The sequence below is a fragment of the Panthera leo genome, chromosome B4 (assembly GCF_018350215.1).
Source record: "Panthera leo isolate Ple1 chromosome B4, P.leo_Ple1_pat1.1, whole genome shotgun sequence".
NCBI classification, from domain to species: domain Eukaryota; kingdom Metazoa; phylum Chordata; class Mammalia; order Carnivora; family Felidae; genus Panthera; species Panthera leo.
The window spans coordinates 47,742,412-47,758,008 of NC_056685.1; the positions used below are offsets into that span (position 1 = coordinate 47,742,412).

The window sequence follows — 15,597 nt, forward strand, 5'->3', positions numbered from 1 at the left end:
GAAGGGATCCTGTGCATGGGCTCACAGGGCAGGTGAATGGAATACATAAATCCCCTGTCAGTTGGATGACTTGATTTAGTTGTGTGGGAAGGCAATAACTCCACGGTTTCCCACCCCAGGACTACGTGGGGATGAGCCCTGCATACCTTAGTGAGCCCTGGGAGCAGTCAAATGTTTTCTGCGTTAGAAGTCTACAGGACAACCGCTGATCAAACACCTTCCCTCCCTCCAAGATGCTTCAGTAATACCAATCCATTCTGAGATAAAGTGTTTGGAGGGGAGTGAACCATTCTGAATTGATTCAGTTTAAATAATAAATTTTTTTCTCTGTACAGAAATGGCTACGGTAACTTTTTCTGCCGTGAGGAGGAAGGTTTTGTTGTTGTTGTTTTTGTTTGTTTGTTTTTAAGAGGAACGGGTTCTTAAAATTAAAATGATTTATATGAAAATAAAATTCTATTTTGGAAAAAATAATTTGTGGGATCTACAATGCCCACTCAGGTAAAGAAGCAAATAATTCATACTTTTTATCCAAAACCTTCATCACTGTACCCTGCCTAGCTCCATCCAGAGTGCTAAATCCTCTCAATTTTTCAGTCTATTTCAGAATGGAGCCAGGTTTCTCAACAGGAGTGATTTTTTTCCTTCCATGGGGCATTTGGCAATGTTTGCAGACATTTTTGGTTGTCACGCTAGGTGGCGGGGGAGAAAGTGCTCCCGGCCTCTGGTGGGTAGAGGTCCTATAATGCACAGGACAGCCCCCACAACAAATAATTATTCAACCCCAAATGTCAATAGTGCCCAGGCTGAGAAACTTTGAAACCGAGGAACCTTGATCTTGACTTGGGGGTACTTGCGGACGATGTCCACATAACAGTAGACAGGACAGATGCAAGTACAGGAGGGTAACTTGTCTGGAATCATTGAACGTTTCTCTTTTCTGTTGGGAGTGGGGGGACTAGATATTTTGATTCTGACATTCAGAGCAGAGGAAGAGAAATGTCCACCTGGGGGTCAGAAGTGGCCTCAACGGATCCCGCAGCATCCAGGAGCTCAGAGGAATCCAGACCACTTGCAGTTCCCTCAGGTTGAGGCTCTTCCCTGATCCCTGGGTCTTGGATCTTGCACTTTTGTGTGATGGAGTAACCTCGTACAGCAGTTAAGGGTAGAGCCTTTGAATTCTGAGTTCAAAGGCTGACTTCAACTACTTCTAGGTTGTATGACCGTAAGCAAGAGTCCCAATCTCTCCGTGCCTCCAAATTGTCATCAAGCAGAGCCAACGCTAGTATCCGCCTCATGGATGTGTTACGTTAAGCTCAGCCCTGTGGTGTGTCAAGTCAGTAAGTGTCCTCCCAAGTGGGCTGAGACTTTGCTTAACTTTACGTCTCTGAGTACAGTACGTACTCCCACGCTACTGAATCTCTCTGCGTTATGTTAATACAGTATCATTTAGCACTTGTCGGTGCTGTCTTCTCTTTTCTACTTGCTTTAATTTTCTGGGTCTGAGATCCTTTGGTGTTTTCCATAGCAATTAATCCATTCGCCTGTGTCCGTGGATGTGTGTGCTCAAACTCTGTAGCTGGACAACCTGGTCTCTGCCCACTAGCTTTGTGACTTTCAGCTCGTTACTTAACTTCTCTGTGCTCAAGTTTTCATGTCAATAATATGGGAACGGGAGTGTGTACATCACAGTGTTGCGGGTGAAGTAATTCACCATAGGTAAAATGCTTGGAACGATGTCTGGCACACATTTTAAATGCTATATAAAGGCCGGTTGTTGCCATCATTATCATCAGAAGCAGCACTTTGTGGTTCATGTTCAATTCCAGATCAGTACTAGTTGAGGGACCCTTTGATATTTTTGAGGGTGGGACCGTGTCTCACTTTGCTTTGCTTCCAGGCTTGAGTGGGAAGCATATTTCATTTCTAACGTCAAAGGAGCGAGTTGGGGGGATAGGGAGGAGATTTTTCTTGGTAGTTGGCCAGAAACAAAAAAGGACCCACCTTTGATGACTTTCTCTACGTGTGCCATAATCTTGCTAGAACCCCTTTCCATCACAGTTTTAGCAACTGTTGTGTCAACATCTTAAAAGGGATTCTCTTGGAAGGATGTGCTCAGGAGCGAACTTACTCCCTCCTCTTTCCCCATCCCAAGAGCCTGGCACAAGGCCATGCAACAAGTGTTGGTTGCATTGAATTGGCTTACTCAAATTAGGTAATTCCCGAGGAGATATTTCAGCAGCTGCCTCGGCCACACACGATATAAGCCACTTTATTAAAGACTAGAGCGGACCTGGTACCCACACCCTCATCATCCTTCTTTCCAGAAAGGTTTCATGACTCATTTTATTAAAAACAATTTGGGGCTATTCATCAGCTTTTACATCATCAAGGAGACAAGAGATACTCTGATTAGGGAGCCACCCCTTTAAGTTAAAAAACAAGGAAGAAACTCCATTTGGCTATGGCTGCTAGACACTGCATTACATGGAAATATGTACCTCCCACTTCTCGTTCATCTCCAACGAACTGGAACAACATCGGATTCAATCAAACCCAATCAGCATGTAATTAAGTAACTGCTGGGGGCAGAAGTACTGTGCCAGGTGTCTGGGGACCCGCCCCTAAAATACTAAGAGACAGTGGAGGGGAGAGACAGAGCTCAGTCCACTGGGAATGGAATCAGAAAATGCCTTGGGAAGATCGCACGGGGGATGGGTCTTGCTTGAGGGGGTTGAGTAATATTTCAATCAGTGGAGATGTGACAGGCAGCATCTGGTTCTCAGAAAACACAGTGCTAAGAGTTACTGGAAAGGGGTGTGTAACAGGCCGAAGGAGCAGCATGGGATAGCTCAGGGCCCCACCTGGAATGAAGGTTTGCAGGCTAATGGCAATATTCCGCAGGGACTGCCTCCTCAGGAGATGGGTCGGGGTGGGATGGCGTGAGGAAGGGCAAGACGGTGAGAGAAGCCCCTGGAAATATCTAGTGCTGCCTCCAAGCTCTGGTGCAGGTGTACCTGCTGCTACCACTGTACCTGGGATAACTGTGCAGCGGCAGCATGTTAGATGGCCTGGAGCTTTGTGATACAGCACAAAGGGCTGGCCCCGGGGCCCAACTGTTATCGGGAGAGCGTTGTAAGAGTTCAAGAAAGCAACACATTATTGAACACTTCAAATGAAATGATGGAGGATTTGAGGCTATTTCTTTGTATGTTTTCGTTTGGCCTCCCAAGTATGTCATAGGTTGAAAGAGCAAACTATTTCCTCTGAGGTGGTTAAAGCGAGCACTTTATCTGAATATCTGAATTGTCGATTCCACAATACCCCACTTCGCATATGCTTCTTCCCCCAAGGTTCTGGAGAATATAAGGAACATCACTCCATTTTAAATGCGGTGATGTCGGAGGGGCGCCTGGATGACTCAGTCGGTTGAGCGTCCGACTTCGGCTCAGGTCATGATCTCATGGTTCATGAGTTCGAGCCCCGCATCATGCTCTGGGCTGACAGCTCAGAGCCTGGAGCCTGCTTCGGATTCCGTGTCTCCCTCTCTCTCTACCTCTCCCCGGCTCCCACTCTGTCTCTCTCAAAAATAAGTAAACACTAAGGAAATAAAGAAATGTGGTGATATGGGAAAAACATGGCAGCCGTAAACTTCCCATTGCTTCCGGCAGGTGCCTGAGCTACTTTGCAAGCTGAGAGGAAAACAAAAACAGGCGACTCTCTCCTTCCGCCTTCGGCATATACTCACCTTCCCACCTAGGCTCAGATGCTCTTGCTCCAAGGCTGTGACTCAGTAAGTGGAATCATACCCTCAAGTACGTTTGTTACTCAAACACTCCCCAAGTAACAGTCCCCAGGGGTATAGGTTTTAGGTGGATAAAATGCTGTTTGTGTATGAAGATGCTATTGCTCCTCAGACAGTTGCCCATGTGTAGCTGAAAACAAACACACAAACCAAACCCTAGCCTGTGACTTGTATTCCTCCTCCGCTATTGGTTTGTGACTACAATCACAGCTTCCGGATGGTTGACATTTTAAGCTCCCTGCTTTGCTTCAGAGAATGCGAATACCTCTGCTCTGAGGGAGCCACCCTGCCTCTCAGTCGGGACTGGGGAGGACAGTTTACTGTGGACGGTGCAGAAATTCCCCTCTTTATTTGACCTTTCAAGATTGCGATTAGAATGACAGCCTCTCAAAAGATAGCTTTGGTTATAATTCTTCCTTCTCCTCTTTCTGCTTCTGTTCTCCTTCCTCCCTCCGTCGCTCCCTTCCTTTTTTCCTTTGTGTCCTCTCCTCCTCCTCTTCCTCTTTTTCTTTCTCCTCCTTCTTCAAATATACACATTCCTGACTTCTCTCTTCCATCCAGCCCCTTCGGTTCCTTGTCATGCGTCTTCCTGCTCGCCAACGTCTTCTGTTCTAGCAAAGTCCCTGCAGGGCAGAGGTCCTCTCAGACTCTTGGTACTACACGTATGGGAAGTCCATCCCTGAGCAGGTGACATCCTTGAATTCTCAGTAATGAATACAAAACAGAGATAACAGAGAGGTCGTCTTTCAAATTTGAGAAACCTCTGAGCATTCTACCATCGAAATAAAGGACGGCACCATGGAATGGGCAGGCTACTCCTCTACTCCTCATTCATTTGTAAATGCAACTTACTCATTTCAGATGCATTGCCTTTTCTCAGTACTTGGTTCTGTTTCTTTCTGCCTAGAATGATTTTCTTCCTCTTCTTGGACAGGCCAAATATTCTCATATATCAAACCCCAGACCCACAACTCACTCATTCCACAAGGCCTTCTTTGACTGCTTTGGCCCATGAGGGGCCTTTTTCTTGGAGTGTTATAGTATTTATGATTAAAGCACTCATTCCAGTTGTTCTCTGCAGCAGAAACGCTCCCAAGGAGAGTCTCCCAACTTTTCCTTCACAATCCAGTATTTACTGAGATTAGTAGACCCACCTCTCCCTCACTCCTGATCATTCAGGCACAGGCTGCTGCTAGTGGTCTGAGGGGAAGGAAGACTCACTTGCCAGATCCTCAAAATGGGTCACAAAATGCAGGAAGTTGTTTGCTTTAATCTTAAAAGACTCGCTTACACATATTGAATTTTTTTTTGAAAGGATGTGGCAAAAAGACAGAGTAAACAAAAACCAGTTACTGAATAGTAGCTAAGTGTTTTTCTTTTACAAAATAAAATTTCAGTAATTTTTACTCTAATACAGAAATATTTAAAAAGTTACTAAATAGAATGGATATGAACCCATATCCTATGGATTTTCTTCATCAATGGATAAAGGAAAGGCACCAAGGATAGGTCAATGCTTTATATTAGAAATAAGGGTAAAATGATAAAGTCATACCCCCACCCCAAGAAGTGAGATGTTAATACTTATGTTTCCTGAGACATAAGAGTATCTGATGTTCCTCCTGTGTCAGAAGCCTTCTGTCAAACTCCCTGAGCTGCTGCTGTGATACCCGGACCTATGGAACACCTGCTTATGCCTACAACAGCCTCAGATTAGATAGAGCTGCTCCCTCAAATCACAGCTTCTCCTAAAAGCCCATGATGTCTACCCCACATGACTTAACTCAATGTATTTATTTATTTATTTATTTATTTATTTATTATTTTTTAAAGTTTATTTATTTTTGAGAGAGAGAGCGTGAGATCATGTGCAAGTGCAGGAGGGGCAGAGAGAGAGGGAGAGAAAGAATCAGCAGGGAGCCAGATGCAGGCCTTGACCTCACTCACCGCAAGATCATGATCTAAGCTGAAATCAAGAGTCAGAAGCTTAACCGACTGAGTCACCCAGGTACCCCTAACCTAATGTATTTATAGTCACACAACTTCAGCCCAAATTATTTCTCCAAACTTGCGACCCAGTTTAAACAATGCAATCAGAACGAGTGGATACACAATAATTATAGATTTGGAGAGAAGGATGAAAAGTTATACATACACACACACACACACACACACACACACTTTTATACACAGTTTTAAACAGGTTTTAATCTATAAAGTTTTATACATCTCTGAGTAATATACCGTTAAGGGAATTCGTATGGTAGAGTAACAAAAATTTGGTAACAAAGAAAAAAAGGGATTTCTAGTTCATTAAAAAAGAGCGACCAGAGCACAGTAACTAGTTATTCAACGTTTGACATAATCTCCAGTACTTAGAATCAGGTGAGATTGGCACTGAACTTACTAACGTGCCTTACTCAGGCGGTAACGGGGCAAAATAGGGTTTCGTTAAACTGTCCTCAATGGTCTAGGTCACAGAGAAAGCCAAATCGTCAAGACACTTTTTATATCAAAGGAAGGATGAGGCTTGATTAAATGAGCTGTGACCTTCTTTTCCTTAAAGAGCTTATCTCTGAAAGGGATGTGCCCTGATTGCATTATTATGAACTACATCCTTGTTATTTTCACAAGACAAGGGAAAGACGAGAGAATTAAGTAACAATAGAACTGGAAGGGATATTTATATTAGACATCAGAATTTCAATTTAAAATCTTTGCCCACTTGAAATTATTGTTTTAAGACCATTAAAAAATGCTCTTATATTTTAAATTAAATCTTCCATGTTTTGTGCTTCTCGGTCACTCTGCCTATCATTTTCCTTCTGCCAGACAATAAATGACTAGTGGGATAAAACGGCTTAGCTCTGTTTTAAGTAGTTTCACGAGGGGCTCCTGGGTGGCTCAGTCGGTTAAGCATCCAACTCTGACTCAGGTCACGATCTCACGGTCCTTAGGTCATGATCTTGGTTCGTGAGTTCAAGCCCTACATCAGGCTTTCTGCTGTCAACATGGAGCCTGCCTCAGATCCCCTCTCCCCCCCTTGCTGCCCCTCCCCCACTGGTGCACATGCTCTTTCTCTCTCTCTCAAAAAATAAACATTAAAAAAATAAACAAAACAGTTTCATGAAAAGGAAAGATTTTAAGTACCATGAGAATTGAAGAATGCCACAATGGGGGCTTTGTTCCTTCTAGGAAGGTCCTGATTACTGGTGTAAATGTAATTCTGATCATGTTTTTATCCACTGAGGAGGACCTCAGCTAATTTCCAGTTCTAATGTTCAATGTCAGGAAGACAAGAAGCATTGGTGGACAAAGAAAGGGACAGAAGTTGCCTGGTAGTTCTTCACCATGACCGGAGTACTTACGGGGCAGTGAGGTAACCCTCCAAAAAGCCAGCCACAAACATGATGATCTCATTGCTCAGGGCCTGAGAACCATACCCCGCTCTGATTTCCAGGACGCCCCAGCCTGTGGTTTTCACAGAGTCATTGTAAAAGCCATAGGCGTCCCCATTCCTGTCCAGTACGTTTTTGACTTGTACTGTCTTTTCAGCAGGCATCCAGTACACAGTTGCATAGTGGACTCCTGGAAGAAAAGAAATAACAGGATGCCATTTAACTGATTTGCCGATACACTTTTTCCCAGGTAACCAACAATTCCAACATAGTTGCTTTTAAGGAATCCCATTGTATTAGAATCGGGACAAATGCCACTGTAGTTTGCCCTTGTTACAAGTGGGGGAAAAACCAGAGCCTGATGAAGGGGGATGAGCTCAGAACATGGAGAACTAGGTCAAAGGTGGGGGGAAGTAATTAGAGCATCGCAGAGGTGGGTCTCAATGTTTCACCCTTAGAGATGGGATTCTGGGCAAGGCCAGGGCTGGGGCTCCTTTGATCCCCTCAGCCGTTGTATCAAAGCATCCATATTCTCAGGCTCCTTATTGTCTCTCTTTTGCCTAATTCTTCACACCTGACATTAGATTCCTATTTTGCGGGAAATAATATAAACTATTGCTTGTGAGCCTCTCGAGTTCTTGATATTTTTGTGAATTTATCCTGTCACGTCCTGTAGCCATCTCCCCCTACTGGTTCACCTCCATCCATCTACCCATGCTATGGATTGACCCCTCTCACTTTTTTGGGGAACTTGGTTCCATCCTGTGTCTTCCTGCTCCTGTACCCTAAAGCTCTCTTCCTGCCATGGCTCCTCCCACTGAAGTGGACTGACATGCTCCATTGTCTCATGCCTAAGGGAAAACCAATCACAAAAGGTCTCTTTGGAGCCTGGGACCAGATCTGGCCATCGCCAGAATCTCTCATTCCCTTCGTGAAATTATTCCAAATATATTCTAGGGCGTGCTGGGTCAGGAGCTATGCCAAGTGTGGTGAGAGAGCTACGAATATGACTGGCCCATTTCCAGACCTCACCTCTTAGAAAGAGGCACATGCTCACACACCACTTCCTCAACTTCCTCCCTTCCGCCTGCTGCAGACTGGTATTCATCCGCATCACGCTACCGACACTGCTCTGGTTGGGGTCACCGACGATATCCTTGGATCTTAATGTCGCGTGAACTGCCGAAAGCCTTTGACGCTGGTGACCACTTATTCTTAAAACTCTTTCTTCCCCTGCATCTGGGACAGCATGAATCTCCTGAGTCTCCTCCTCCTCTGCCTGCTTTTACCCTCATTCTCCCCCTGGGTTTTTCTTTATCTTGTACGCCCAACGCACACTTGATAACATTAGCTGGATGATTCCATAAACGAAAGAAATTCCAAATATCCAAAACAGAATTCATATTCTCTCTCACCCATCCTCCACCTTCTGCTTCCTATCTCTGTGATCTTTCCACCTGAGACCCAAGCCCATCCAGGCCTCCTCTCTCTTCTGCAAACTCATGTTGAATCAAAGCCTCCTAAGTATCTCTTCCTCCAGTCTCTTCCTCTGCAGCATGTTACTTCAGGTATCACAACTAGCCTTAACCATAAAAAAGGCCTTTTTGAAGGTCCCTCTGACCTGTAATTCGTTCTTCATACTCTGCCAGAGTGACTTTCCTAAAATGCAAACCTGATTTGTTTACTTGCCTACCAAAAATCTTCAGTGACTTCCATTTCCTATAAATAAAGTTCTTCAGCTTATACTCTTGGCCTTCATGATCTGGTTTCTGCCTACCTATGCATCTTCATCCACTACCCCACGCACTTGGTGATCTGGAAGCCATTGTATACCACTGTCCAACCTGCCATTAGCTGGTCCAACACCTCTCACTTTGCATATGCTGTTTCCTCTACCAGAGAGTTTCTGCCTTGTTAACCACACAGCAATCTCAAAATTGCTACTTAAGATGTAGGAAGTAGCACCCACTTCATGGAGGCTCGCTTGCCCTACAAGCTCAATGTAACTTGCTCGTAGGTGCATCTTCTTTGGGCCTATCACATTGCACTGTAACTCACATGTCTTCAGCTGCTTCTAGCCTATGAACTCCTTGAGGCCAAAGACTCAGCACTAGTATATTGCTTAGCCTATGGCAGATACTCAGTAAGTATTTGTGAAAGGAAAGGAGACGGAGGAAGAAAAGGAAAAAGAGAAAAGAAATGTAGAAAGGAAATGGTACGTGATGCATTTGTTTCTTGGCCTAAGAAACTATGGCACAGCCGCTCAGGTGAAAGACCAACTTCATATTCAGGTCTTCAAAGAGGTAGGAAGAAGCCGGAATGACTCTCGGGTTCCAGACTGAGACCCAGTGGATGGATGTTGTATCATTGACTCAGAAAGGGAGCAGATGGGGAGGGAGGGAATATGAATTTAGTTTTGGACATACTGTGTTTTTAGTGGTTAAGATACTAGAAAGTTCAGATTCAATGTTTATAAACGTTTTTTTGTTGTCAACATTAAAAATGGACTCAACATTTTATTTATCGATTTATTGTATTGATGCAAAGATTGTCTATCAAATGAGTGCTAAAAATATAATCTTAAAACTAGAGTATCAAAGCACCTTGTTCCAAGGGGGCTGGGTGATTGGCTGGGACTTGGTCAAGCTTAGAAGCTAATGCTAATAATGACCCTTGAAGAATGATTCTTAGCAGGAAAGTCATTTTACTTCTGAGCAAAGTCATGACCATAATGGTGGACTTTCTTTCTTTTCTTTCTTTCTTTCTTTCTTATTTATTTATTTGAGAGGGGGTGAGAGAGAGAGAGAGAGAGAGATTGAGAGAGGCAGAGGGAATCCCAAGCAAGCTCTGTGCTGTTAGTGCAGAGCCTGCTTGGGGCTCAAACTCATGAACTGTAAGATCATGACCTGAGCTGAAATCAAGAGTCAGACACTCAACTGGCTGAGCCACCTAGGTGCCCCTGATGGCCTTTCTTTAAAAATGGCTAAGTGGTTGGGGCACCTGGGTGGTTCAGTCAGTTGAGCGTCTGACCCTTGATTCGTGTCCAGATCATGATCCCAGGGTTGTGGGATTGAGCCCCGTGTCTGGCTCTGAGCTGAGCGTGGAACCTGCTTAAGATTCTCATTCTCTCTCTTTCTCTTTCTCTCTCTCTCTCCCCCTCTGTCCCTCTCCACCGTGTGTACTCTCTCTCTCTCTCAAATGAAAAAAAAAATTTGGCCAAGTGAAAATAATGACATTACTAAGCATAGGTAGATTCACAGTACTTAGTTAAACTCTGGGTGACAAATAAGAGTCTACTTGTTAATGAAGCCGATTGGCTGCAATTTGACAGTTGTGGGTAGCATCCATAGCAACTTCTCTTCTTTTGCTACCAAATGCAATAAATATGTTTTCCAGATTGATTCTGGATCACAGTGCCTTGGCCTCAGTCTTTCCCTAGCTTTCCTCACACCTTCTCTTCTACCCTCACCTCCAGTGAGTCTTATAGGAAAGTGAAGAAAGCAGGCTGACTATATAAAAGCAGCTCCCCCCACCCCCCTCACAACTGCTGCATCAGGGGCAGAGACAGAAACAGAAAGTGTAAAGGGAAGAAGCAAGGTGAGCAAGCCTCGCCAGGCTCTTCCCTTTCTGTTCCACCCACGTGGCATGCTTTTAGGTTTGTTCCCTTTCTCTGAAACCTCAGCATTTCTCCCTGAACACCGGCCGTGGCCTTCCCCAACTTCACCTTCCATTCCAGCAGCCCCTCTGGACATAAACTTGGCTTGCTCCCTCTCCCAAGCACTCAAGGGCTGTGTGTTCACTGTTGCCGGCACTCCGTAACTTCCTGACCACAAATAATGAACTTCTGCAAATCTGTGCTTGTTTTTGACACTAGTGCGCCTCCATGCTCGAAAGAAACCTTTTCCCTTAAGAGAATTCGGTGATAAAAATTTTCCTGCTAACACACTGACTGATTTAGCACGTGCCTTGAGAATCTAGCCAGCATCTAAGTTTTACACTCCCCCCACCAAATGAGGTATTCCCTGCCTCAAGGTTTTCTCCTTGCATCAACTCTTTCTGGTTTTCCTGGCACTGTGCTACTTTCTGATGTTCTTAAATCCTTTAATAGTTTTTATTTTATTTTATTTATTTTTTTGGAGAGAGAGGTGGGGAGAGGGGGAGGGAGAAGGAGGGAGAATCTTAAGCAGGCTCCACGCCAAGTGTGGGGCTCGATACCACGACCCTGGGATCATGACCTGAGCCAAAATCAAGAGTCAGACAGTCAATGGACTGAGACACCCAGGTGCCCCAATTAAATCCGTTAGTAGTTTAAGCTATTGCACTTTTCTATTTTTTTTAATTTTTAAAATTTTTATTTTATTTTAAATTTATTTATTTATTTTGAGAGAGGGAGAGAGAGAGAGAGAGCGAGCAGGAGGGGCAGAGAGAGACAGAGAGAGAGAGAGAAGCCCAAACACACTCCATACTGCCAGCACAGACCCCGACGCGGGGCTGGAACTCATGAACTTTGAGATCATGACGGGAGCTAACACCAAAATGTGGACGCCCAAATGACCGAGCCACCAGGCGCTCCTCTATTTTTTTTTTTATACATCTCCATGTTGGGAGGCAGATGTTGTGAAAAGGATAAGCAATAGCAAACAGGTAGAAAACTATACTTTTAATCCCAAACTAGCTTTATACCAACTCTGTGAAGACAGAGTGGTCCTGCTGACCAACGTATACCCTGGGAGCACTGCACCTGGCAAAATACTGTTTCTGGGTGAGTCTAGTTTAATTGCATGTGTTCTTAAAATGAAAGTGAAGTTTATTAGGCCATTCACAGAAGTTAGTCAAAGCAAGTCATTATGTCTTCAAGCTCAGGGAAGGGGTTTGGGGATAGTTCAGACACCCAAGGGGCAAGTGCCACTTGTTGATATATTCCCTAGAGTTCTTAACAGGGAAATGAGATTTAAAACTTTTTAACAGCAACGTCTTCAAAGCCAACGCATTTGATAAATATCTGGGAGCGTTACTTTATAAAAACAAAGCATATTTCTTCTATAAGATAAAAATGGAAGAGGTCACCTCATTTTTATATTACTCTGCACATCAAAACCCAAACGCTCACATTAAATTTATTGACTTGTGTATTCTAACATTTTCTATGAGTTGTTTTCGGCTGGAAAAAAAAAATCCTAACACTGTCTTAGCATTTGTAAAATAGTCATAAGTGGCTTAAGTCGCCCTCTCCCATATTTGGAACCTAATTTCCCAAGCACTTCATTCATGACAAAGTAAGTGGTTTTCAACCCAGAGCAATGAAATTGTACCTAATATATTCAGTAAGTTAGGAAGAGAAAAGGAGGAAGAAAGGGGAGGAAGGATACAAAATAGGTAAGAGAAAATAGTTTAAAAATTAAGGTTGCAACTTAAAGCTATTCAGATTGAGTTTTGCTAAGTAGTGTTGACTCTGGTCCTTAAAGTGTTTTTCTCCTTTACGTCCACTGACCATGATCTCTCAGTATCTCTTGGCATACCTTGGCAGTATACTTCCCCACTTCCCTTCTCGGGAAGGGCTCAGTAAACTGCTATCTGGATTTTAGATTTGATTCGGCTCTTCATCAGAATCACTAAGAAAATAACTGATTCATGAACGAACGACCTCCAGGCAGCAAAATTGTAAGTGTTTCAGCTCTCACTCCCAGCGGAAATCAGAGCCTGGGACTCTTGCTGGATGGAGGACTATTTTGGGAAAGTGCTCCCTGGGAATGGGGATGGGGAATGGGGAAAGTGAGGCCAGGAAGGAGGGAAAAGCTAATTCGAAGGTGCGATTTGAGATGGCCCGAACAGCGGTGTAGATAAACCCCTGATGACCCCATCCCAGGGATGGAAGGAGGAGCATTTATCCACCTGCTCCATCCTGCTTTGGGCAAAGGCTGCCCTGTGGGGTGTTCAATCCCTCTTCCCCGGTTTGCAGATGCTCCAGTGCTAGGTGGTTACCACGCCAGAGAAGCTCTGAGGTAGAAAGCAAGGAATCCCTACAGCGTGGCTAGGGTAATGTGCCTTACCTTACAGCTTCAGAAGCTCGAATAAAGGGCAGTGAGAAGGTGTGAGGTGCAATGCATAACGTGCCCAATATATTAGGTAAGTAGAGAGGGACATTTCTTTTAAAAAATAGTGTCAGGGGTGCCTGGGTGGCCCAGTCAGTTAAGCGTCCCACTCAGGCTCAGGTCGTGATCTCCTGGTTCCTGAGTTCAAGCCCCGCGTTGGACTCTGTGCTGACAGCTCAGAGCCTGGAGCCTGCTTCGGATTCTGTGTCTCCAGAACTCTATCTCTGCCCCTCCCTCACTCAAGCTCTATGTCTCTCTCTCTCAAAAAAAGTGAATAAACATTTAAAAAAATAGAGTCGAAGAAACAAAACGCTAATGTAGAAAAATGCCGAGACATTTGCCTGGATATGGAATGATCCCTTTCCTTCATTCCCTTGGAACGTACCTATTCCTCACTGCTAGTTTAAATCAAAATTCTTGCTAAAAGTCTAATCCACTTGGCCCCTTTCTGATTCTGCACTCTTAGCTCACTCCTCATCTAGAACACTCTTTAGTTTACACGCATTTGGGTGAATTTGGTTCACAAACTTGAATTACAAGCTCCTTGAGTATCAGAGGTGGCGTCTGTTACTTCATTCATTGACTCCATCGGGCCTATCAAAGTGTTCTATTGATTATGTGACTGCCTACATCCCGAACTTTCACACCAGCTGGGAAGGTCACACTTTCACCCTAGCTGGGAAGGGGACAGGCTGGTATTGTCTGTATATTAATTCTAATGGTGAATTCGAATTTTGGTATCTTAGGTTTGCAAATGCTGGTTGCAACAATTCGCCACTACCTCATGTGCTGGGATTGTCACTGCATTTGCAAGGCTAACTGACACATTTCGGAGCAAGCCCTGAATCAAGAGACTTTCACAATTTCCCCCTGGAAGACTGTAACGTGATACCTGCTGTTTGTGCGGATGAATTTCAAGTTTTAGATGAAAGTTTCCTCATAATTTCACTACCTCTCTTAGTTTCATCTTTTACTGCATTAAGTTCCTGTTTTGCAGTAGTACAAAGAATCAACATAATAACAGTAATAAATTTTCTAACTACATCCTTTAAAAAAATTTTTATCCATTTATTTTGAGAGAGAGAGCGCAGTGGAGGGGCAGAGAGAGAGAGAGAGAGAGAGAGAGACTCCCAAGCAGGCTCCACACTGTCAGCACAGAGCCTGATGTGGGGTCGACCTCACAAATTGTGAGGTCATGACCAGAGCCAAAATCACGAGTTGGGTGTTTAACGAACTGAGCCATCCAGGCACCCCAGGAGGCTAGGTAAAGTTCAATCTTCAAGTGATTGTGAAATATAAGTTGTAGGAGCAACTGGAACTCACTCCATTTTTTTTTTTTTTAAAGATGAAGCACAAATGCATTTTAAAAACTTAAAAAATTGAACAAAATAAATCCTTTGAGATTCATTCCATTTTTGGTGCTGCTACCTCTTTTGCTATCTTAATAGTTAATGCTTTATAATTTAGAATCTTTCCTCCACCCCCAAAAAACCCTAAAAGATAACAGGTGACAAAAGTAAAAATGATGCGTAAAAAAGTGTGAAAACAAAAATTTCTGTTTTGTACGTCAGACATGGTTCCAAGCTGGAGTTTACATGATTCATAGCTTACTTATTATGAAAAGTTTTTAAAAAATATTCTACCTTGATTTAAAGACTTGAAGGAGGATCCTCTTACATTTTCTTCTGGAGAAAGATTTTGATCTTTGCTGTCAGATTCACATTTCCAGAAGGACCAGGAAACTAATTTTAATAATAAAGGCGAATGGGCACTTTCCCCAGAAGTTGTTCTGGAACTTATCTTGTACACATTTTTATAAACAAACTGATAGAGGAAGAGCACAAGACAATATTCAAGTTTACCAAGAACACTGACTTCTTTGGAGTCTGAAACCCCACGACAATGGGGATGAGCCGTAGGAAGATTTAGTGAGGCTCAGAAAGACCAAAAAGAGTTGGGAAATTCTTGATTCAGGATTAAATCATGGTGAATAAAATTGCATTTAGAGGGGCGCCTGGGTGGCTCAGTCGGTTGGGCGGCCGACTTCGGCTCGGGTCATGATCTCGCGGTCCGTGGGTTCGAGCCCCGCGTCGGGCTCTGTGCTGACGGCTCAGAGCCTGGAGCCTGTTTCGGATTCTGTGTCTCCCTCTCTCTGACCCTCCCCCGTTCATGCTCTGTCTCTCTCTGTCTCAAAAATAAATAAACGTTAAAAAACATTTAAAAAATTGCATTTAGAGAAATCAAGGTGATTTCAATCCATCAGTTATAACCCAGGAAAGAGACCTAGGGCACTGCTCACTTT

The 15,597-nt window shown here is 43.8% G+C and overlaps 1 protein-coding gene across 1 annotated transcript in view; it reads right to left on the reverse strand.

The window, feature by feature from the left end:
* Positions 1 to 15,597, reverse strand: part of PLBD1 (phospholipase B domain containing 1) — a 52,750-nt gene that overhangs the window by 32,697 nt on the left and 4,456 nt on the right. Inside the window, exon 2 of the mRNA XM_042945864.1 lies at positions 7,174 to 7,393. Coding sequence (XP_042801798.1) covers positions 7,174 to 7,393 — 220 coding nt within the window. The remainder of the gene's footprint in view (positions 1 to 7,173; positions 7,394 to 15,597) is intronic.